The 22,571-nt window shown below is 45.5% G+C and overlaps 1 protein-coding gene across 4 annotated transcripts in view; it reads right to left on the bottom strand.

Annotated features, from left to right (window-relative positions):
• The window catches only part of ADAMTS9 (ADAM metallopeptidase with thrombospondin type 1 motif 9), a 174,505-nt gene that overhangs the window by 137,177 nt on the left and 14,757 nt on the right, over nt 1-22,571 (bottom strand). For all 4 annotated transcript variants that reach the window (XM_002713292.5, XM_008260887.4, XM_008260886.4 and 1 more), the window contains exon 4: nt 2,122-2,411. In XM_002713292.5, the coding sequence (XP_002713338.5) occupies nt 2,122-2,411 (290 nt within the window). The remainder of the gene's footprint in view (nt 1-2,121; nt 2,412-22,571) is intronic.

Raw genomic sequence — 22,571 nt, 5'->3', positions numbered from 1 at the left:
GCATAGTGGGTAAAGCTGCTGCCTGCAAAGCCAGCATCCCAAATGGGTGCCAATTCGTGTCCTGGCTGCTCCACTTCTGATCCAGCTCCCTACTAACGCTCCTGGGAAAAACACTGGAGGACAATCCAGGTGCTGGGGCCCCTGCTACCCACGTGGGAAATCGGGAGGAAGATCCTAGTTTCTGGCTTCAGCCTGGCCCAGCCCCGGCCATTGTGGGCACCTGGAGAGTAAACCAGCAGATGGAAGAGTCTCTCTCTCTGTAACTCCGCCTTTCAAATAAATAAATAAATAAATATTTTTTTTTTTTTTTTTTTTTTGACAGGCAGAGTGGACAGTGAGAGAGAGAGACAGAGAGAGAAAGGTCTTCCTTTGCCGTTGGATCACCCTCCAATGGCCGCCGCTGCAGCCGGCGCACCGCGCTGATCCGATGGCAGGAGCCAGGAGCCAGGTGCTTTTCCTGGTCTCCCATGGGGTGCAGGGCCCAAGCACCTGGGCCATCCTCCACTGCACTCCCTGGCCATAGCAGAGAGCAGAGAGCTGGCCTGGAAGAGGGGCAACCGGGACAGAATCCGGCGCCCCAACCGGGACTAGAACCCGGTGTGCCGGCGCCGCAAGGTGGAGGATTAGCCTATTGAGCCACGGCGCCGGCTCTTTAAAAAAGGCAAAAAAAAAAAAAAAAAGAAAGAAAGAAAAGAAAAAAGAAAAAAAACCCCAGAGCTCCTGTCCTTAAAAATCTTTCTCTCTTTCAAATAAATAAATATTTAAAAAAAGAAATGTGTAGTTACACTGCCAGATACCACTGCCACTCACCACGTACAACCACTCAGCACTTGAAATGTGGTGAGCCCAAAGTGAGACGTGCTGTGAGTATAGGATACACACTGGATTTTGAAGACTTAATATGAAAAATAAAAAGTGAAATAGCTCATTAACAGTTTTTGGAATGAAAATACTTGGATATAAAACAGATTATGAAAACTAATTTTATCTGTATCTTTTTACTTTAAAATGAGGCTGCTAGAAAATTTAGAAGCAAATACACTGTATCCAATTCCATTGGGCAGTGCTGTTTAGAAACATTTGCGAAAACTTTTAACCATGTCTGTTCCTGAGATGAGGGTATTTATTTATTTTTTTGAAAGATTTTTTATTTATTTGAAAGTCAGAGTTATACAGAGAAGGAAGGAGAAGCAGAGGGAGAAGTCTTCCATCCGCTGGTTCACTCCCCAACTGGCCACAATGGCCGGAGCTTCGCCGATCCAAAGCCAGGAGCTTCCTCCCTGTCTTAAATGTGAGTGCAGGGACCCAAACATTTGGGCCATCTTCTACTCCTTTCCCAGGCCATAGCAGAGAGCTGGATCGGAAGTGGAGCAGCAGGGACCTGAACTGGCGCCCATATGGGATGCCTAGCAGCAGCTTTACCAGCTATGCCACAGTGCTGGCCTCAGGTATTTATTTTTTTATCAATAGCCTTGGTTGGCTCACTTTGATTTTTCTAACTATGTAAATTTGTTGTGTTTGCAATTCAAAATGGGAGTAGAAAAATATGTGAGTAATTCCTGGCCTCACCCCAGGGCTACAATTAAGAATACTGGGTAAGAGGCTAGAAGTACTCAGCTGCATTTAAAAAAAGCTCTGCAGGTCATTCTGCCTCAAGCCCACATCCCCAGGCATTACTGATGGGGCACTCCTGGCTAGGCAAAGTTCATACACTGGACAAGGAACACTAGTTTCAGGAACTGGACAAGCTAAAGGGCATATGCAATGTCTAAGCCCCTTGCTTGCTACACCTGACCCCAGGCAAGTGACAGAATTCCTCTGAGACTTTGTATTCTTATCTGTAAAATGGGCTTCACAATCCTCCACAGCAGGGTTGCCAGGAGGAGAAATCCTGCCTTTTAAATAGGCGTTAGATTGTCTAACGCAGAATCAGCACTGTATCTATAGCCATTACTGTCAGGAGAAAAAGCAACCACTGGTTCATCTTGTGTTCTCTTCAGTCACTTGCCTGAACAGCTGAAGCACCAGTCCTGAAGGAGTCCCCACAGCACTGGGCAGAAACTCATTCCCCAACAGCACATTTAGAGACCTCATAAATCACCCTCTTTTGAATGTACTTACAATTGACATTAAGGTTAAAATATAGTGTTGCAGGTTTGCTCCGTGGTACAAAACCATTCTGTTGTCTGCCACCACCATCACTTCTACAAACCGTGGGTAGGATAAGAAACGTTTCGTTCTTCTGTGGGTCCTCTTTTCTCGGCCGCTGTCTGTGCTGTTATCAGAGGCAGAAAACGCCTTGGGTGCGAGGCCGCTGGCCAACAGTGCTACATCATCAGCCAGGTCATTTCTTTCTCCCCATTTTCTGGTTCTGGTTCTCCTCTTGTCTTTACTGTGACCCTTGCTGTGCTCTGTAACAAGCCAGACAGGAAGCGTGACATTTCCAGCTACAACTGTTGCATGTGAAGAATTTAACTGGACACATCTGTAAATGATGCCTCTGCAGTCCAAATGCACCCCCGCACGCGCCTGCCATTCTGTGGGCTCTGCAGGTGCAACTCAATCAGTGCTCGCATAGAAATGACTATGGGCTTGAGAATTCTTTTTTCTGGGAAGTTTCATCTATGCTCACTGAAGGTGTTAGAAAATCAGGCCTGAGTTTAAGGGAAACAATTGCCTGTGATTCTTTTCATATGGGGGGAAAAAAAAGCCTTACTAGGATTTCGGCGATTCCCACTCACTGTTCTTTGCTATGGATGGAGTGAAGAGCCAATTTGAACACAGCTATGGAGCTCTAAGGAATGGAAATGGAGATATTTCGTATATACCACTTCTGGTATTCAATGCGCTACAGTATAAAGGGCTCTGAGAGACGGGCAGGCCAACAGACACTACAAAGGAACCATAGAAAACACACTACAAGGTATCCATTACCTTATGAGCTCACTGTATACTTGAAATGTAAGACTGGAATCACTGTTACCCAGTGCCTCTGAATTCTTAATTTATTTCAGGGCTCAGTCAAGGAAGCAGAACTGGGCTGTCATTGTAATGCAGCCCATCCTCTATGGGTGTTGGTTGAGACCAGGCTGCTCCACTCCTGATCCAGCTCCCTGTTAATGTGCCTGGAAGGCATCAGAAGATGGTCCAAGTGCTCGGGCCCCTGCACCCTTGTGGGAGACCTGGAAAAAGCTCCTGCCTTTGGTGTGGGCCAGCCCTGGTTGTTGAAGCCATTTAGGGAGTGAACCAGCTGATGGAAGATCTCTCTCTCTCTCTCTAACTCAGCCTTTCAGATAAATAAAATAAATCTTTATATTAAAATAAAAGAAGGAAAGCAGAATTCACTAGTGAGCATGGCAGCCAGTTGGGACTTGAATTCATTCTACTCTTTTCGGCGTCCTGGGTAGTCCTGGAATCTCCACAATGTGACTGCTTAGAGCATGGTCCACAGACCAGCAGCATTGGCAACACATGGAAGCTTGTTAGAAAGGGGATTCTTTGGCCCCAGCCCAGACCTGAATGTACATTTCACAAGATTCCCAAGTGATTAAGATTCGCACTGACATTGTGAGAGGCACTCCCACTGGGCATGAGGTTCATACTGCTGGTGAAAATGCTCAGCTTTCCCATCTCACATTCTTATCACACATACTTCTCCCAGATTGAGAAAATCTCTATTGGACAGACGAGGAAAAGAGGCCTCAGAGAGATTGAGCAACTTGGCCAAAGTCACACAGCAGGGAGGGGGAATCGGGCACAGATTTGATCAGTACAGGAGGAGTGTCCAGGCCGCGGGCCGTAGGAGGCCCAGGATATCACTTGCTCTGGCCCTGCCAAGGTGACCACAGGCGGGACTCGAGATTCAATAAATCCAAAGCAGGCTCATTTTCAAGTTGGTAATTTTGTCCGACCCATCCATCGTGTTATAAATACCCAAATGGCCCTTGGCAAGAAAACCTTCCCCACTCCAGCAATAGCGCTCTTTCTGTTGGGCAAGATTTCTCAACCGCTGGGGACTGAAAGGAGGTTATAGGGCAGTGGACAGTTCCCAAAGAGAATGTGAGCTGGGAAAAAGACGATGCCTGGTGAAAAATATTCAGGAAAACTTGCTTTTAAAAACAGGTATATGGAAGCCACACTGGAAATGGAGTCATTTTTAAGACATTAACAAAATATTTATTTTGTGAAAAATAAAGAATCCTAGCTTGTTAATATATATGTATTTAATTTATTATAATTGGTAAAGTTTTTTTTAATAGCTTTTTTTTGGGAGGGTGGGGGACAGGCAGAGTTAGACAGTGAGAGAAAGAGAGAGAAAGGTCTGCCTTCTGTTGGCTCACGCCCCAAATGGCCTCAATGGCTGGCGCACTGTGCTGATCCGAAGCCAGGAGCCAGGTGCTTCCTCCTGGTCTCCCATGCGGATGCAGGGCCCAAGGATGTGGGCCATCCTCCACTGCCTTCCTGGGGCCGCAGCAGAGAGCTGGCCTGGAAGAGGAGCAACCGGGACAGAACCAGCGCCCCTACCGGGACTAGAACCCGAGGTGCTGGCACCATAGGCAGAGGATTAGCCTAGTGAGCCGCGGCGCCAGCCAATTGGTAAAGTTTTAAAAGAAGTTTTAAGGCTGTATGGTTTTTCTCATTTGTATTTATAATTTCTGCTCTTTATTACTTCCTTCCTTCTGCTTGCTTTAAGTTTGGTTTGTTCTTTTTCACCTTGAATCTTGAAGTAGAAAGTGAGGCTGTTGATTTGTGATTTTTTTTTTTTTTAACAGGCAGAGTGGACAGTGAGAGAGAGAGAAAGAAAGAGAGAGAGAGAGAAAGGCCTTCCTTTTGCCGTTGGTTCACCCTCCAATGGCCGCTGAGGCCGGCGCGCTGCGGCCGGCACACCGCGCTGATCCGATGGCAGGAGCCAGGTACTTATCCTGGTCTCCCATGGGGTGCAGGGCCCAAGCACTTGGGCCATCCTCCACTGCACTCCCTGGCCATAGCAGAGAGCTGGCCTGGAAGAGGGGCAACCGGGACAGAATCCAGTGCCCCAACCGGGACTAGAACCTGGGGTGCCGGCGCTGCTAGGCGGAGGATTAGCCTATTGAGCCGGGGCACCGGCGATTTGCGATTTTTAAAAAATATTTTATTTATTTAAAAGACACAGTTACAGAGAGAGGGAGGGAGAGGCAGAGAGAGAGATCTCATCCACTGTTTCTTCCTCCAAATGGCTGCAATAGCCAGGGCTGGGCTATATGGAAGCCAGGAGCTAGGAACGAATTTTTTCGCAGTCTCCTACATGGGTACTGGAGTCCAAGGACTTAGGCCATGTTCTGCTGCTTTCCCAGGCACATTAGCAGGGAACTGGGTTGGAAGTGGAGAGGCAGGGACTTGAACTGGCACCCATATGGGACGCTGGCCCATTATGCAACAACACCGGACCCCTCTTCTTTCTTAACAGATTAACATCTATGGTTTTTCCTCTAAGCACTGCTTTGGTAGCATCTCATAGGTTTGGGTATGTTGTGTCTTCATTTTCATTATCTCAAAGTATTTTGACTCCTTTTTTTTAACTTACTGGTCATTTAGGAGTATGCTGGTTAATTTCCACATTTTTTTAAGCTTCCCATTTTTTTCTAATTGATTTTTTTAAGTATTTTTTTTTATTTGACAGGTAGAGATAGAAACAGTAAGAGAGAGAGACAGAGAGAAAGGTCTTCCTTCCGCTGGTTCATTCCCCAAATGGCCACTATGGAAAGGTGCTGTGCCGATCCGAAGCCAGGAGCCAGATGCTACTTCCTGGCCTCCCATGCGGGTGCAGGAGCCCAAGCACTTGGGCCATCCTCCACTGCACTCCCGGGCCACAACAGAGAGCTGGACTGGAAGAGGAGCAACCTGGACTAGAACCCGGTGCCCATACAGGATGCTGGTGCCGCAGGAGGAGAATTAACCAAGTGAGCCACGGCGCCAGCCCCTATAATTGATTTCTGGTCATTACATTGTGATCTGTAAAATTATTTTGTATTACTTTTTTTTTAAAGTTTATTATTTGTTTTTCATCTACTTGAAAGGTAGAGCAACAGAAAGAACAAGAATGAGAGTGAGAGGGGCTGGCGCTGTGGCTCACTTGGTTAATCCTCTGCCTGCGGCGCTGGCATCCCATATGGGTGCCAGGTTCTAGTCCTGGTTGCTCCTCTTCCAGTCCAGCTCTCTTCTGTGGCCTTGAGGGCAGTGGAGGATGGCCCAAGTGCTCGGGCCCTGCACCCGCATGGGAGACCAGGAAGAAGCTCCTGGCTCCTGGCTTCAGCACCGGCAGCAGCGGCCATTTGGGGAATGAACCAACAGAAGGAAGACCTTTCTCTCTGTCTCTCTCACTCACTGTCTATAACTCTACCTGTCAAATAAATAAATAAATAAGAATGAGAGTGAGAATGAGAATGAGGGGAGGGGTATCTTCCATCCAATGGTTCACTCCCTAAATGTCTATAACAGCCATGGATGGGCAACACTGACGCCAGGGGTCTGGAACTCCACCTGGGTCTCCCACAAGGATGGCAGGGGTCCAGGCACTCAGGCCATCATCAGCTGCCTCCCAGGTTGCATCAGAAAGAAGCTGGATTGGAAGTGGAGTAGCCAGGACTTGAATTGGCACTGTGATATAGGATGCAGGCATCCCAAGCAGTAGTTTAACCTGCTGCACCAAATACCCAACCCTGTATTCTTATTTTCTACTATTTTTATTTTTTTTGGCCTAGCATAATGGTCTTTTCTGGAGAATGTTCCTTGTGCTTTTCAGAGGAGTACATATTCTGCAGCCATTGTGTAGAGATTCCTATAGTTAGCTATTAGATGAAGTTGCTTTATAGTGCTTTTCTTTTTCTTTTCTTTTCTTTTTTTTTCTTTTGACAGGCAGAGTGGACAGTGAGAGAGAAAGACAGAGAGAAAGGTCCTCCTTTTGCCGTTGGTTCACCTTCCAATGGCCGCCATGGCTGGCGCGCTGCGCTGATCCGAAGGCAGGAGCCAGGTGCTTCTCCTGGTCTCCCATGGGGTGCAGGGCCCAAGCACTTGGGCCATCCTCCACTGCACTCCCTGGCCACAGCAGAGAGCTGGCCTGGAAGAGGGGCAACTGGGACAGAATCCGGCGCCCCGACTGGGACTAGAACCTGGTGTGCCGGCGCCACAAGGCGGAGGATTAGCCTAGTGAACTGCAGCACCAGCCTATAGTGCTTTTCAAGCTTTCTGTTTCTTTGTGGTCTTCTGGCTGGCGGCTCTATCCTTTATTGTAAGTGTAATACTGATGTTTCCAACTATTGTTTTTGAATTTTCCATTTTCCCTTTATTTCTATCTATTTTGGCTGTGTGTATTTTTGTATTCTGAGGTACATACATATTTATAACTGTCAAATATTTCTGATGAACTGACCCTGTTATCACCATAAAACACTTCAATGAACTTCACTGTATCAGTAAAATGAAAAGTCAGTTGCAAAAGACCATATATTATATGATTCCGATCACATGAAATATCCAGAATGGGGAAAGCCATAGAGGCAAAAAGTAAAGTAGTAGCTCCTAAGGGTTAGGAGTAGAGTGGGGGATGCCAGCTAAAAATATAGCATTTCTTCTTCAAGTGAAAAAAGAAAGCTCTAAAATTGATTTTTATAATGGCTGTACATATCTGTGAATTTAGCAAAAAAAGAAAATCCAAAAAACCAGTGAATTGTGCACATTAAATGGGTGCATGAATTACATCTCAATAAAGCTGTTTGGGAAAAAAATGTCATTGAGTTTGTGAAAAGTAACTGTCTTCTGTAAATATTCTATTGGAATTCATTGGAAAAATAAACCTGTAGTGAGAACAACACTTGAGGAATAGAAATTCTTTTTCACTCTTTTTTGACTACTAAAGGGAAAAAAATGTACTCAGAATCATCAGAAGGGACTCGGGCATGGGAGAAACTGAAGAATCAAGGCGCTCATCAGATGCAAGGTGCATGGACTTACATACAGTGGAAGAAAGTCGAGCATGAGTCACCAAAAGGCTACAATTTCTAACAGAAAACAGCCCGCATCAAATCTGATATTCCTGGAAGACATGTCATTCATAAGTAATCCGTGTATCAAAGAAACAATTCAGCACATTTGCTCTGGCATGAAAATGCAGAAACAAAAGGACTTCTTCAGAACCAAAAGCAACATGCTCTAAGACAATTCTCTTCACTCTTTTATCCATCTGACCTTTTCTCCTAGTGAGTTAGAATCACATTTACTGACCTAATTAGCCCAGCTAATTTCTATTTTATTTTATTTTATTTATTTATTTATTTTGACAGGCAGAGTGGACAGTGAGAGAGACAGAGAGAAAGGTCTTCCTTTGCTGTTGGTTCACCCTCCAATGGCCGCCGCGGCCGGCGCGCTGAGGCTGGCACACCGCGCTGATCCGAAGCCAGGAGCCAGGTGCTTCTCCTGGTCTCCCATGGGGTGCAGGGCCCAAGCACTTGGGCCATCCTCCACTGCACTCCCTGGCCACAGCAGAGAGCTGGCCTGGAAGAGGGGCAACCGGGACAGAATCCAGTGCCCTGACCGGGACTAGAACCCGGTGTGCCGGCGCCGCAAGGCGGAGGATTAGCCTAGTGAGCCGCGGCGCTGGCCCCAGCTAATTTCTAGCACATTAACTATGTTAGCGAGCGATTTTGAATTCAGTACTGAAAATGGCACAAAAACAGACACTATATCATACATATCTACTCAATTCTCTTGCCTCTGAATAGAGCTGCAATAACAGAACAATTTCTACCAAGGGAACACACACTGTGACGATGAAAGAAACTCGTCCACATGTCTCTTTACTGACCTTTTTTTAGTATAATGGAATCAAGGCTAGTGTTTCAGTCACTTTGCTGATATTTAAACCAGAATGGGCCATGTAAGGAAACTTCACTCTTGTGGAAAGCATAGTACAAATGGCCTGAAATCCCTGCTCTTTTTTTTACTCATACATAGCCTTATATTTATTGCTACTTTTAATAATGGTTTTATTAAGGTATAATTTACAAACCCTAAAATTTACCCTTTTAACAAATATGATTTGGTGGGCTTTTGTACACTCATAGAGTTGTGTAATCATTGCCACTATTTAATTTTAGAAAATTTTCATCACCCCCAGAATAAATCCTATAGCTATTAGCAATCACTGAGTAGTCTCCCTTTTCCCGAGTCTCTGACAGGCACTAACCCTATGTTTCCCATCAACGGATTTGCCTATTTTTGCATGTCATATAAATGGAGTCATGCAATATGTGCCTATTTGTGGTTTCTTTCACTTAATATGATGTTTTCAAGGTTCATCTGTGTTGTACTGTGTATCAGTATCCCATTATTTTTTATTGCTAAGTATTCCACTATATGGATACAAAGCATTATGTTTGTCCATGTATCAACTGGTGGACATTTGAGGGTGACACTGAAAACCCTCTTGAAGAATACTGCTACGAAGATTCATGTGCAAGATTTTGGGTGGATGCATTTTCACTTCTCTGAGTATATACACAGACCTACAATAGCTGGGTCATTTGAGAAGTCCACATTTAACATTTTGAAAAACTGCCAAATTGTTTTCTAAAGTAGTTACACCATTTTCTTGCCTCTCCTTGAAGTTCAAACAAGACACTTAGAAAGTAGACATCACTTTTTGCCTTATTTCTTCTTTTCTGAGGATTCCTCAAAAATTAATCCCATTAGGGGCTGGCATTGTGGCACAGCGACACCGGCATCCCTTATGGGAGCATCAGCTAGAGTCCTGGCTGCTGTGCTTCCGATCTGGTTTCCTGCTAATGTGCCTGTGAAAGCAGCAGAAGATGGCCCGAGTTCCTGGTGCCCTGTCATCCATGTGGGATCCCCAAACAGTGTTTCTGGATTCAGCCAGGCCCAGCCCTAGCTGATGCAGCCATTTGGGGAGTGAACCAGCAGATGGAAGATTTCTTTCTCTCTCTGTCATTTGGCCTTTCAAAATTTTTTTTAAAAGAAATAAATCATGTTTACTCTACTAAATAGCTTACGAAAAGTCTATCCTACTTCGTATCCTAAACTAGCACGTCAATCCCTCCAAAAATCAAACCCATGTTTGCACCTAGAGAAAAGCATGATATTTACCAATGTGAACACAGGCCGTACATGAATATGCACGTAAACAATTTTAGACAGATTCAAAAAGGCCTAAAAGGCTGTGTGTTTCCTATCACCGCAGCACAGGCACCACAGTCCTAACATTTTAGTTCATGGACCTGAGTTAATACTGGCTTTTGCAACTGTTTTTGCCTACAAAAGGGAAGTAATGATTCTTAGACAGTCACAAATAGCCAGTGTTCCCAGGACTCATGGACAGAGGGGATAAGACCTGATTCAAGTCCTAACTGACCTTGAGCAAGTAACTTTTGCTCACCCTGTTCTCATGTAAACAAAGTCAATTCAGCATGTTCCCTATTGCATAGGGTTGCTTTGGGGAATAAGTGGAGAACATGCAAGCAAAGCGCTAGCACAGGCCTAGTGCATGGGAAGGAATGAATAAATAAATTTTGTTATCATTTGTTTCACCTATTTTTACCAGTCATAAAGTCCATAAAGTGAGTTGGAACTGAAAGTAACCTTTTAAGGCAAGATGTCTGTGCTTAAAAAACGACTTTCTGGCTTACGAGACAGATTTCAAAGACGTGACCTCTTTATATACTCAAGTTGGGCAAATCAGCATTGAACGAGCCTTTTCCATTTCTGATACACCTTGTGGCTTTGGAAAAAGAGTAGCAACTACAGGTGACCAGAAACGCCAAAGCCTGGGCTACAATCTGCCCAAGGTTCTCTGTGTCAGTCTTTCCTGGGCTGCAATCCACAATCTTTTCAGAGTCACTTCTCCGGGCCCCAGTTCCCAAACCTCTTAAATGGGTAGATACACACCTACTTCCATCTTAAGGCTATGTTGAGAATTAAATTAGCAAGTATGTAGAAAATGTCGTGCAATGAAAAAAATCACTTCTTGAGTACCAATTTACCAAGGTCCTTGGTTAGGTAAGTTGAAAAAAAAATAACCATGATAAAGCAAGCATAAAATGTGGGTCTGATCCTTAAAAAGAAAGTTTAAAAAGATGTTAACATTAAAAACTTTATAATATTATTATTTAAAAATCTCACTATCAAAAACTTTAATGTTTACTGGTATTCTGGTAAAAAATGTTTGAACTGAGCTTCAGTGTCCAAGGGGATACAATGAAAGGCACCTGACAGTAACTGGAGTTATTTGCAAAAATAGCCAACAACCTTATTACTCAAGGGTGACACACTGCAGTGTTTCCCACCCACTGGGGAAGTGCTGGGGAGACGTGAATGTTAACATTAACAGGTGGGAAGTTAATTATTGCTCTCTATTTTCATAAAGTTTATCAAAATTTAACTGAATTTCCTTAAGGCACTGAGCACCGTGTGACCTCGTGGTCTAACTTGGCCGGGAAATCACACAGCCAAAGAGCCAAGGGAGGGCTCCAAAGGAAGGCAGGTCCCCTTTCTGCTCCATCTGAGCTTGACGGAGGGGAAGGCAGGCCAAACAGAGGCTACCAACAGGGCCCCCGCTCAGGTTCTGCAGCCAGACCAAGCCATGCTCCCATTCTTGCTCCAACACGACTCCGTCTTGGGTCATTTACGTTCTGAGAGCCTGAGTTTCCTCATCTATAAAATGAAGAGAATAACAGCAAATACCTCAAAGGGGAACCCTGCAGATTCCAGAGGATAATGCACAAAATGTCCTAGTGCAGAGCTGACTGTAAGAGAAGGGCTCATTAAATATTAATAGTGATAATAATTTTTAGTGGTTAAGGGCCCAGTCTTGCGGCACAGCAGGCTAAGCAGCTGCTTGGAACGCCGGCATCCCATATCAGAGTGCCAGTTCGAATCCTGGCTGCTCCACTTTTGATCCAGCTCCCTGCTCACACACCTGGGAAAACAGATAATGGCCCAAGGACTTGGGCCTCTGCCCACAAAGAAGACCAGGATGGAGTTCCTGGCTCCTAACTTTGGCCTAGTCCAGCCCCAGCCATTGCAGCCATCTGGGGAGTGAACCAGCCAATAGAAAATCTCTCTCTGATCTCTCCCTCTCTGTCACTCTGTCTTTTGAATAAATAAATGTTTTTAAAAATAATAATTCATCGTAGTTACTATTTCATTAGTAGTATGCAAAATACCTCCTATTTATAAATGAGTACATTGGACTTCCAGTTACTCAAAGAAAACCAGTTCTATTCTAGAATCTTGTAGAAGGAAGGAGAAGGGAAAGGAGGGCTAGGGAGGGGGAAGAAGGAAGGGCAAGAAACAAGAGAAGGCAGGAGATCAAAGGTGGGCAGGCAGGAAGGAATCAAAGGCATGCTTGGCCCTCGCTTTCATGGAACTTGCAAGAAAGAAAACAAGCCCGTAGGACTGATCACGAGAAGACACGATTTGAGATATCATCAGACGCAAATGCCGCAAACGCTTCCACCTCTCAAGAGGCTCGGGCCACTGATAACATGCAGGGGACAGAAGCGGGTGCTGCCAGCCATTTCCAAGATCTGCAAGAAGGGGTGTGTTCAGAGAGGCACCAGATGAAGGCTTCATAAACAAACTCTGCTGGGCTGAGAGGAAGATGAACCAACAAGCTCAGCGTAGCAGCGACAAGAACACAAACAGCCATAGGACCCCACCCTGCCATGCGCCAGTCATGAAGCAGCTGCACGCGGAAGGAGCTAAGTGGCCATTTTCCTGTTTGGACCAAGTTCTCGTGGGAATTAATGGAAATTCAAGTCGGTTTACTTTTTGTTGAAAGTTCCTCACTTTGCAAGCTTTCAGATCAATAACAAATCCTTAGACACTCGCTAGCATCATGGTCCCAAACCCAACTCTTTAACAAACTGTCTTTTTACATAAATAAATGAAAGGGGCGTGCCCAGCGCCTACTAGGGCTCCATGCACTGTACTGACAAGTGAGCGGAGCCAACGGGCAGCAGCGGGATAGAGTTTAGCTGCAAACGCTCCTTTCTGGCCAGCCTGAACCTTTATGAATGATGTCTCCTCAAGGATAGCAGACAGCACAGACGTTCCCCCAAATAAATCAATTACGTCTGCAAAACACGCTGCCAGAATGCCTGGTCTGGAACTTTCTCCAGGCACAGAACATCCTCAAAGCTCTGAGAATGCCTGCAAGGGAGACAAACCAGTCTACATTCCTTGAGCTGTATAACTGTCCCAACTGATGGCATTCTGGCCATTTGAGGAGGAAAAGACAGGGCCTAAAACATCTCTCCAAACAGCACGTGATGGAGAGGAGTGTGCTGAGCCTTCCTGCTGTGGGAAGAACACAATCCAGAAGGTGCTTTGTGTTCAAGGGCCAGGAGTGGGCAGTGGGAGGCGGGTCCTGTGGCCATCTGTCTATCTCCTCAGGAGTAGGTGGCTCCAGCCAACTGGGAAATTAAGTTTGCTCACTCAGACATATGAACTGGGACACTGCCCCCTAAACCCCCTCCTACATCGCTCCCATTCATCAACCTGCAGCTTCTTCTATGAAATGCAGTAACAATGACAGTGACTGCGGGTGAGAATGATGCTGGCCGCCACGTGTTGAGTGCTTTGCTGTGCCAGGTACTCTTCCAAGTACTCTGTATGGACTAATGTGGCCATTCCTCCCAGCAACCCTGTATGGCAGGGACTCTCATCTGCATTTCATAAATGAGGAAATGGAAGGACCCTTGAAATAACTTGGGGAAATATTTAAAGATAATTGAAGTAGGATAAACTGCTGGAGGTACCTGGGCCTGAATGTACTAAGGGCCTGTTTGGTTTTACTATGAATGTCCTGTGACATATTCTTTGAGAAATGCTGCTTTTGACTCATTCTGTCTCGGAGTAGTTTAGGGAGACAGGCCTTTCTGCTGAGCGGGAGCCAACGGCTGTTTGATGCCTGCCCCTCATACGCCTTTGGGCCAGGACTTGAGATTTTTCTGACACTCCAAGAAAAAAAAATGCAAACCACTCACGGAGTCTCAGAATTTCTGGGGCCCATGCTGTGGCGCAATGGGTTAAGTCACTGCCTGTGATGCTGACATTCCCTATCAAAGCCTAGGTTCAAATCCTGGGGCTCCATTTCCAATCCAGCTCCCTGCTAACGCTTCTGGGAAAATAGGGGAAGATACCCCAAGTGCTTGGGCCCTTGCCACCCATGTGGGAGACGTGGAGAGTTCTGGGCTTCTGTCTTTAGCCTGCCTCAGCCCCGACCATTGCAGCCACCTGGGGAATGGACCAGCAGACAGAAAAATCAATCTCTCTGTCTCTGTCACTCTGCCTTCAAATAAAGTAATTATTTAGAAAAAAAACGGAATTTGTAATGGCTACATTTAAAAAAGAAGTCAAACAGTCAGTGTTGTGGTGCAGTGTGTGAAGCCTCTGCTTGCAACACTGGCATCCCATGTAAGACCACAGGTTCGAGTTCCGGCTGCTCTGCTTCCAATCCAGCTCCCTGCTAAAGCCCCTGGGAAAATAGCAGAAGATGGTCCAAGTGCTTGGGTCCCTGCTACCCAAAAGGGAGACCCAGATGGAGTTTCTGGCTTCTGGCTTCGGCCTGGCCCAGCCACAGCCATTATAGCCACTTGGGAAGTCAATCAGCAGAGGGAAGATCCCTCTCTCTCTCTCTCTCTCTCTCTCTCTCTGTATGTCTGTAAATGTAACTTTCAAATAAATAAATATTTTCAAAAAAAAGGAGCCAAAAGAAACAAATGAAATTAATCTTAAAATCTTAGTAATATATTCTACCAAATCCAATGCATCTGCAATGCTAATGTTTCAGTATGAGGCGCCAGCCACAGTTTCAGGGCACATTACTAAACATTAAGTGTCTGCAGAGTGAATACAGGAGGCAGTGTGATGTGGGAGACAGGGGGTGGGACTCAGGAGTCAAAGAGACTTGTATTCAAATCCCAGCTTCTCTGCATTCACTCTGTGCGATCCTGGCCAAGTCATGTAAGCCCTCTGTGCCGCCTATCGCCCAACTGTGAAATGGGGACTCATCACAGTCCATCCCCAATAGGGTGGCAGGAGGGTAAATGTCTCAATCCCGTAAGTGGTAAAACCGGGCATGGTGCATAGTCAATGCTCATGAGCTTCTGGCTACAGAGACTCTGAATACTAAAGACAAGTCCCATTTTTTGTCTGCTGGAATGAAGTGGCTGCAGGCTTGCTGCTGGTGATCTGTGATCTGACACTTCCCTGCAGCTCCCAGGCGGCCCTGAGGCTGAAGAGGATGCAAGAGAGCTGGCTGGAGGTAGCACTGTCTATCACAGGTCACAGAGAGGCCAGCTGGGGCTGTTCACAGGGCGCCCTGGCAACCCGAGGCAGGCCGAGCAACCACGTGCCTTTGAGGTACAAGTCTCCTGATGTACAGGCAAGTGCAGACTAGTGTGTGGAGCAGGGAGGGCCTGCAACAGAAAGCCGTTCTCATCCTACGTCCAGGCTCCCCTGGCCATGCAAGTGAGTGGCTATGGGGCAAGTTGCACATGACAGCAGGTGGACCTCAGTGGGCTCTCTTCCTGACCAGAGGCACCTTCCCTGGACCAGCTCCCACAGGCTTGGTTTACTAATTCATTTATTTTTAAGTCCTATTTTGTGGTTGTCTACTCAGCTCTTGCAGTGACAACTTAATCCCTTAAAAGAATTAAAAGCCTAATATCTTTCTCCATGGGCTTAAGACAACTTCTTACATGATTGCATTCATTTATTCTTAATTATCTATCCTTAGCCTTCAATCCATTGGCATCCCGACACCTCACTGGAGGTTTGTCTGAACATCCCCTTTCCAAGGACTTTTCAGACAGCTTTCCCTCGTACTACAGCATGGAAAAGACAGAACTAGGAGGAAAGAGGCCCACATTCAGGGCTTAATGGCACCATGCATTCATCCTAGCTCGAGACTCCGAGTCTCTTCCATGTTCTGGCCTTCATCCTCATCTCCATAAAGATAAGGACGGGAACAGAAGTTCTCTCCAGGGCATGGCATAGTAGCACAGCAGGTTAAGCCACTGCTTAAGACCCCTGCCTCCCCTATCAGAGTGCCAGCCAGAGGCCCAGCTGCCCTGCTTCAGATTCAGCTTCCTGCTCATGCACCTGAGTGGATGACGGCCCCAGTGCTCAGGCTCCTACCATCCATGCTGGAAACCTGGATGAGTTCCAGGTTCCTGGCTTTGGCCTGGCCCAGCCCCAGTCATTGCAGCCATCTGGAGAGTGGAGCAGAAGACGGAAGACCTCTATGGCTGTCTCTCCCTCTGTCTCTGTTTTTCAAATACATAAATAAATCCCCCCAAAAAGCAGTTCTCTCCAAAGTTCCCTGCAGTTCTAAACATGTACAAGTTCTCATATTTTATAAGATAAAAGTGGATAATGAGAAAAAAATAAGTCTTGAGCTTCCAGACAGACAAAGCCCAGTAGAGTCTGTTAGCCACAGAGCATTCAGAGAGGATGAGACTGTTGCGCTGTGGTCAGTCCCCCAGAGGTTCATGTGCTGGAAGTTTGGTCCTCAGGTGGGTGGTGCTGAAACTGGCACACGCTTTAAGAGGCGTGGCCTAGTGAGAGCTCCTTGTGTCATTTGAGGGTGCTGCCCTCATAGGAATTAAGGTCGTTCTCATGGGACCTGGAGTTAGATCTTACCAGAGCTACTTGTTACAAAAGCCTGAGCCTAACCCGGAAGTCCTCCGTCTTCCTGTCTGGCCATGTGCTCTCTCCCTCTTGCGTGGCTCCTGCCAAGATGCCAACTGCTATGAAGCCCTCACCAGGAGCTCATTCTTGGGGGGCACCTCATCTGGAGACACTCAGCCCCCAAAATTGTGAGCTAAATAAATCTTTTTTTCCATATAACGTTTGCCAGCTTCAGGTGTTTTGCTGTAGTGACAAAAAGCAGAGTGAAATGGAGGGAACGGCTGAAATAACCAGCCAGCAGGCGAGGCGGGGAGAAGGGAACAGAGTGACTCCCAGTGAGAAAGGCTGCACAGAAGGGTGGGCTTGGTGGATGTTGAATGAGGTGGAGAGATGTGGACAGAGTGCTCACCTCCACTTCTCCCTGGGAAGTTTTGATCTGGGATCTGCTGAAACACAACCATTTCTGAAAACCATTTCATTTTCTGTAATCTGACAGGTTACAACAGAATAGCACCACCTATGAGGATCTGCAAATTGGCTTGAAAGAAAAAAAAAGTGTATATTCAAAGACATTTTGAAAAATCCTTAAATTGTCCACAAAGCACAGAATAGGGTCTTCCAGGAATACTGGAGTGATGCCGCTCACTGGCTGTCCCCCCAAGAGTATTTGGTCATACAGAGCTGAAGTCACACTACAAATTCTTCCACCTCACTTTCTATTCACTGTCCCTCTGCCTCTCTCTGTCTCACTCCTGTGCATGCATGCATATACACATGCAAGAGCATATAGCTAAATTCTTTGATTAAAAAAAATTGTGAGAGGCAGACACACACACACACACACACACACACACAGAGAGAGAGAGAGAGACAGAGAGCAAGGAGACAGAAGTTGACAGAGACAAAAATAGGGAGTAGGAGGTGGGATGGGAGTAGGGTTGGGAGCACGGGAATGTGGGGGGAGAAATACTATATCCCTAAAAGTTGGACATATGAAATTTGTATTCATTAAATAATAATAAAAAAAAACTAAAAAAAGTATCTCCTATCCGCTGGCTCCCCAATTGCCGGCAATGGTTACGACTGAGTCAGGTTGAAGTGAGGAGTCAGGAATTCAGTCCATGACTTCCAAGTGGGTGGCAGCAACCCAACTACTTGAGCCATCACCTGCTGCCTCCCAAGGTTTACCTTAGCAGGAAGCTAGAATCAGGAGTGTAGCTGGAACCTGAACCTAAGCACTTCCATATGGGATATCAGCTTCTCAGCCAGAGTCCAGAGTGCTGAGTCAAATGGCTGCCCTTAGCTGCACTGTTGGGTATGCAGGGGCTGCTTTGTAACTGTTTTCAGCCATGAGCTAAGGGAACACATTCCCATGGTCAGGTACACTGACTGAGCATTCTAAGGCGTATTTCTGGAATACCAAGCAGAAAAACAACAGCCTGCCTTTCCTGCTGCCCTGCACGATGGCTTTGAATAACGAGTCTTGAACAAGACTTTCCTATTCCATTTCTCTGCACCTGTGTTCCAGACACATGCTGTACGACACTCCCCACTGTGCTCTTCTGCTGTGTAGTTCCAGGCACCATGGATTCTACAGTGCACACAGTGTTGGTAGTAAACCAAGGAAGCACTGTATGTATGAAATAAGTGTCTGCACATTTTTGAAAAGACAAACCACATTGTGGGACATAATAATGGCAAAATACATATCTGATCAAGGACTTACATCCAGAAAATATAACAAACTCATGTCCAGAACGAATAAAGAACTCTTAAACTTAAAGAAAATAAACATGCTAATTGTTTTAAAATGAGCAAAAGACTTGACTACACACTTGGACTCAACAAGATACACAGAAGGGGCTGGCACTGTGGCATAGTGGGTAAAAGTTACCACCTGCAGTGCGGACAATAGGTGTATCTCATATGGGCGCCAGTTCTAATCCCGGCTGCTCCTCTTCTGATCCAGCTCTCTGCTATGGTCTGGGAAAGCAGTAGAAGATGGCTCAAGTCCTTGGGCTCCTGCACCTGCGTGGGAGATCTGGAAGAAGCTCCTGGCTCCTGGCTTTGGATCGGCACAGCTCTGGCCATTGTGGCCATTTGGAGAGTGAATCAGTGGATGGAAGACCTTTCTTTCTGTCTCTCTCACTCATTGTCTATAACTCTACCTCTCACATAAATAAACAAAATCTTTTAAAAAAGTAGATTGGCAGTTTCTTATCAAGTTAAAAATATGCTTACCATAACTCAACGATATATTTACCCAACTGAAATAAAAACTCATATTCATGCAAACACCTGCATGAACATATTTACATTGGTTTTATTTGCAGTAGCTCAAAACCATGTACCTCAACTGGAGAACAGGTAAACAAACTGTGGTATATCCATGCAACAGAATACCACTCAGCAATAAAAAATGACAAATTACTGATACAAGCAACCATATGAACAAATTTCCAATGTACTGTGCACAGTGATTTTCTTTTATGATATTCTGGAAAACTATAGAAACAAAAAACAGGGAGTGGGTGGAGGGGTTGACTACAAAAGATACCATAAATTGTTCTATAACTTGATTGTGGTGACAGTTTCATGACTATATGCATTTGTTCGAACTTGCAAAGTTACAATACAAAGGAAGAATATTATGGTATGTAAATAATATCTTAATAAAAAAATGGGAAGAGAACAGTAGGAAATACTAATGCAATATTAAAGAAATACCCAAGAAACTTAGGAAAGTTGAGGTCAATCACATCAACTTGAGAGTTTTTTAATACAGACTACGCTTTTAATGCTCAGCTCTAAATAGAATGTCATATAAGAAGTGGGATCTGGTGACAAAGAAAGAATTGTACCAACATTTGACCCTCAGTGATTTTGTTCCTCAAGGTCTAATAGCCAGGGGTATAAATCACAAGCCAAGTGCCTCTTTGTGGTGTCCAGAATGATGTCTGATAGGGGCTAGGCAAGGAGCTGGTGATCGAACAAAGGAGAAGGGGGTCTTCTAGCACTCCTCTTGTCATTGCCCTGCGTTGCTAGAACCCCATCCCCTTCTGTGTTGATCCAACACGATTACAGGCTCTGCACTCCCCCTTTCCCATGATGCACCTGAGCCTCAGTCCCCCATCATGCACAAGACTCCATGATGACCACACGTATGCTGAGCTCTACATGGAGATGCCACGAAACCTTTCCAGAGATCACTGTGCACACTGAAATTCCACCCAAACTCTGCCCCATTTGTATATTCAACTAGGGCATGACTCCCAACCCCATGAAGAGGCTGACCTGAACTCTGGAGGGGACAGCGGCATTGCCACCAGATGCCCCTCTCTCATGGAGGAAGGCTGCCCATGCTCACTTCTGAATGTGTGCTCCGTATCTCCTTAAATACATCTTGCTCTCTTACTTTCATCTTCTCTCTCTCTCTCTTTCTCTCTCTCTCTCTCCTTTGAATTCATGCTGGGGCAAGAACTTGGAATAAATTAAGTTAGGCACCCACACTCCATAACACATTCTACTTTTTAATGATTTTCAACTGCACAGAATGTCCATGTGGACATCTGATCCAGATGCAAGCAGACAAATGAAGAAAACTCATCCATAAATGACCATAATAATGACTCTGTAATGATCTGTTAATGATGAAGAACTCAACATCAGTGAATACAAAGGTGCAAACTTTAAACCTCCACTGCATGATAAAACAGCACGTTATTAAATAAGTGGACTTATTTCTTCATCTGAAGAGACCAAGAAACACTGCAATGTCCTCCTTCAAAAGTACAGTCCACTGGAGTGCACATTTGACCTAGCAGCCGGAAAACCCACAGCCCACGCGGGAGTGCCCGGGTTCACCACCCGGCTCCACTCTCAGTTCTAGCTCCCTCTAACGCAGACTCTGGAAGGCAGCCAGCAATGGCTCAAATAGTGTTTCTGCCACCCATGTGGCAAACCTGGATTGTATGCCCAGCTCCTGTCTTCAGCCCCACTGGACTGTTGTGGCCATTTGGGGAGTGAACCAGCAGATGGGAGATCAGTGTCTCTTTGTCTCTCTGTCCCTCAAAGAAATAACAATAAGGATAATAATAATAATAATAATATCCAGCCCCATTCAAATGAAAAATCTCAAGGGTCCTCAGAATAAGCCCCCAAACCTCCTGACTCCAACTGTCAGCCCTGTGCTGGAGCCCTTTCCCTATTTTTAGATCTCTTCTCTCTCTCTCTCTTTTTTTTTAAAGATTTATTTATTTGTTTGAAAGTCAGAATTATAGAAAGAGAGAGAGAGAGAGAAGACAGAGAGAGCTATCTTCCATCTCCCCAAATGGCTGCAATGACCAGGGCTGGGCCAGGCTAAAGACAGGAGCCAGGAGCCAGGAGCTCTTTTGGGGCCCTGACATGGGTGTAGGGGCTGAAGCATTTGGGCCATCTTCTGCTGCCTTCCCAGGCGCATTAGCAGGGAGCAGGAGTGGAAGTGGAGCCACTGGGACTCGAACCAGTGTCCATACGGGATGCCCGTATTGTAGTTGGTGGCTTTACCTGATATGCCACAGCACAGGCTCCTAGGTCTTTTCTACAGAAGGCAGTGCCTCTTAACAGGTTTCAGACAATGAAAACATTAGCATGGATCTGCATCACCTCCTTTCTTCAGCAGAGAACAGCTTTCGGAAGCTAAGTGACAGGAACGCCCAGGATGTGAGGAGCAGGCACAGAGGCAGATTTTGAGTGGAGGCAGGAGGTAGGAAGCAGGCAGCCCTTGTGGCTGTCTGCATCAAAGGGGCTCCGGCATGGGGGGGACTATATATATATCAGTGAGGCCCGCCCTCAAGTCCAAACCCAACCTGCTGCTTCAAGTTTCCAACCTCAAAGCGACCTTCTGGTTTTCCAAGCACAGGGCAGATGGACTGTGAAGGGTAGAAAAGCTGGCTTAAGTAAAGGCTGTAAATTAAGGATCATCAAGGTATTTTAGACAAAGGATCAAAAAGCACCAACCACACCACCTTTTGTACTCAACCAAATTACACTGATAAGTGGCTCTGTGGCAGGCTTTGTTCTGGATGCCTGCTGAAGGTTCAGGGGCTGACCTCTGCTTTTCAAATTCTTGCAAGTGTAGCCAGACCTTAGGATGATAAAGATGAAGCAAAGACTAAAAGAAGGGGAAAAGAAAACAGCTAAAAGGAGCAAAACTAAAAAGAGACCAAAACCGCAATTTTAACAACAGCAATGATGACAACAGAGGAAAAATTACTCAAGAAACCACAACTAATTACAATGTGTGGCATTTGCTTAGCTCAGCATCTAACAAGAGGGATTGTGAAAATGCATTTTGGGGCCAGCTAGGAACATTTTAATAGAGGTATTGTTTAGGCGATACAAAGAAGGTATTGCTAATTTGTGCACCATGATAAATATTATAATTATGCAGAAAACTATCCTCATTTTTCAGAGGTGTGTATTGGAATATTTAGAGATAAAATGTCATCTTATCTTGGGTTTGCTTTAAAATACTTGAGCAAAAAGACAAACAAGCATATATAGAAAAATTATAGTTATTGCTAAACGTGGATGATATGTTGATGGAGACTCACTTCATAATTGCCTCTAGCATAGCCTTGAAGATGTTCATAAGAAAATGTTTCTATACCACAAGCTGAGGGGTAGGCATTTGGTACAGTGTCTAGGCCCACATCCCATATCAGAGTTCCTTAATTTGAGTCTCAGCTCCACTTCCAATTCCTGCTTCTCAATAATGCATACCCTGGTGGGTAGCAGGGGATGGCCCCGGCCACCTATGTGGGAGACTTAGGTTGAGTTCATGAGTTTCTGGCTTCAGCCTGACCCAGCTCCGACTACTGGGGGCCTTCGGGGAGTGAACCAGCAAG

This window comes from Oryctolagus cuniculus, chromosome 10 (assembly GCF_964237555.1).
Source record: "Oryctolagus cuniculus chromosome 10, mOryCun1.1, whole genome shotgun sequence".
NCBI lineage: Eukaryota > Metazoa > Chordata > Mammalia > Lagomorpha > Leporidae > Oryctolagus > Oryctolagus cuniculus.
The sequence above is the reverse complement of the archived record's forward strand: the minus strand, read 5'-3'. Positions and strand labels throughout refer to the sequence as shown.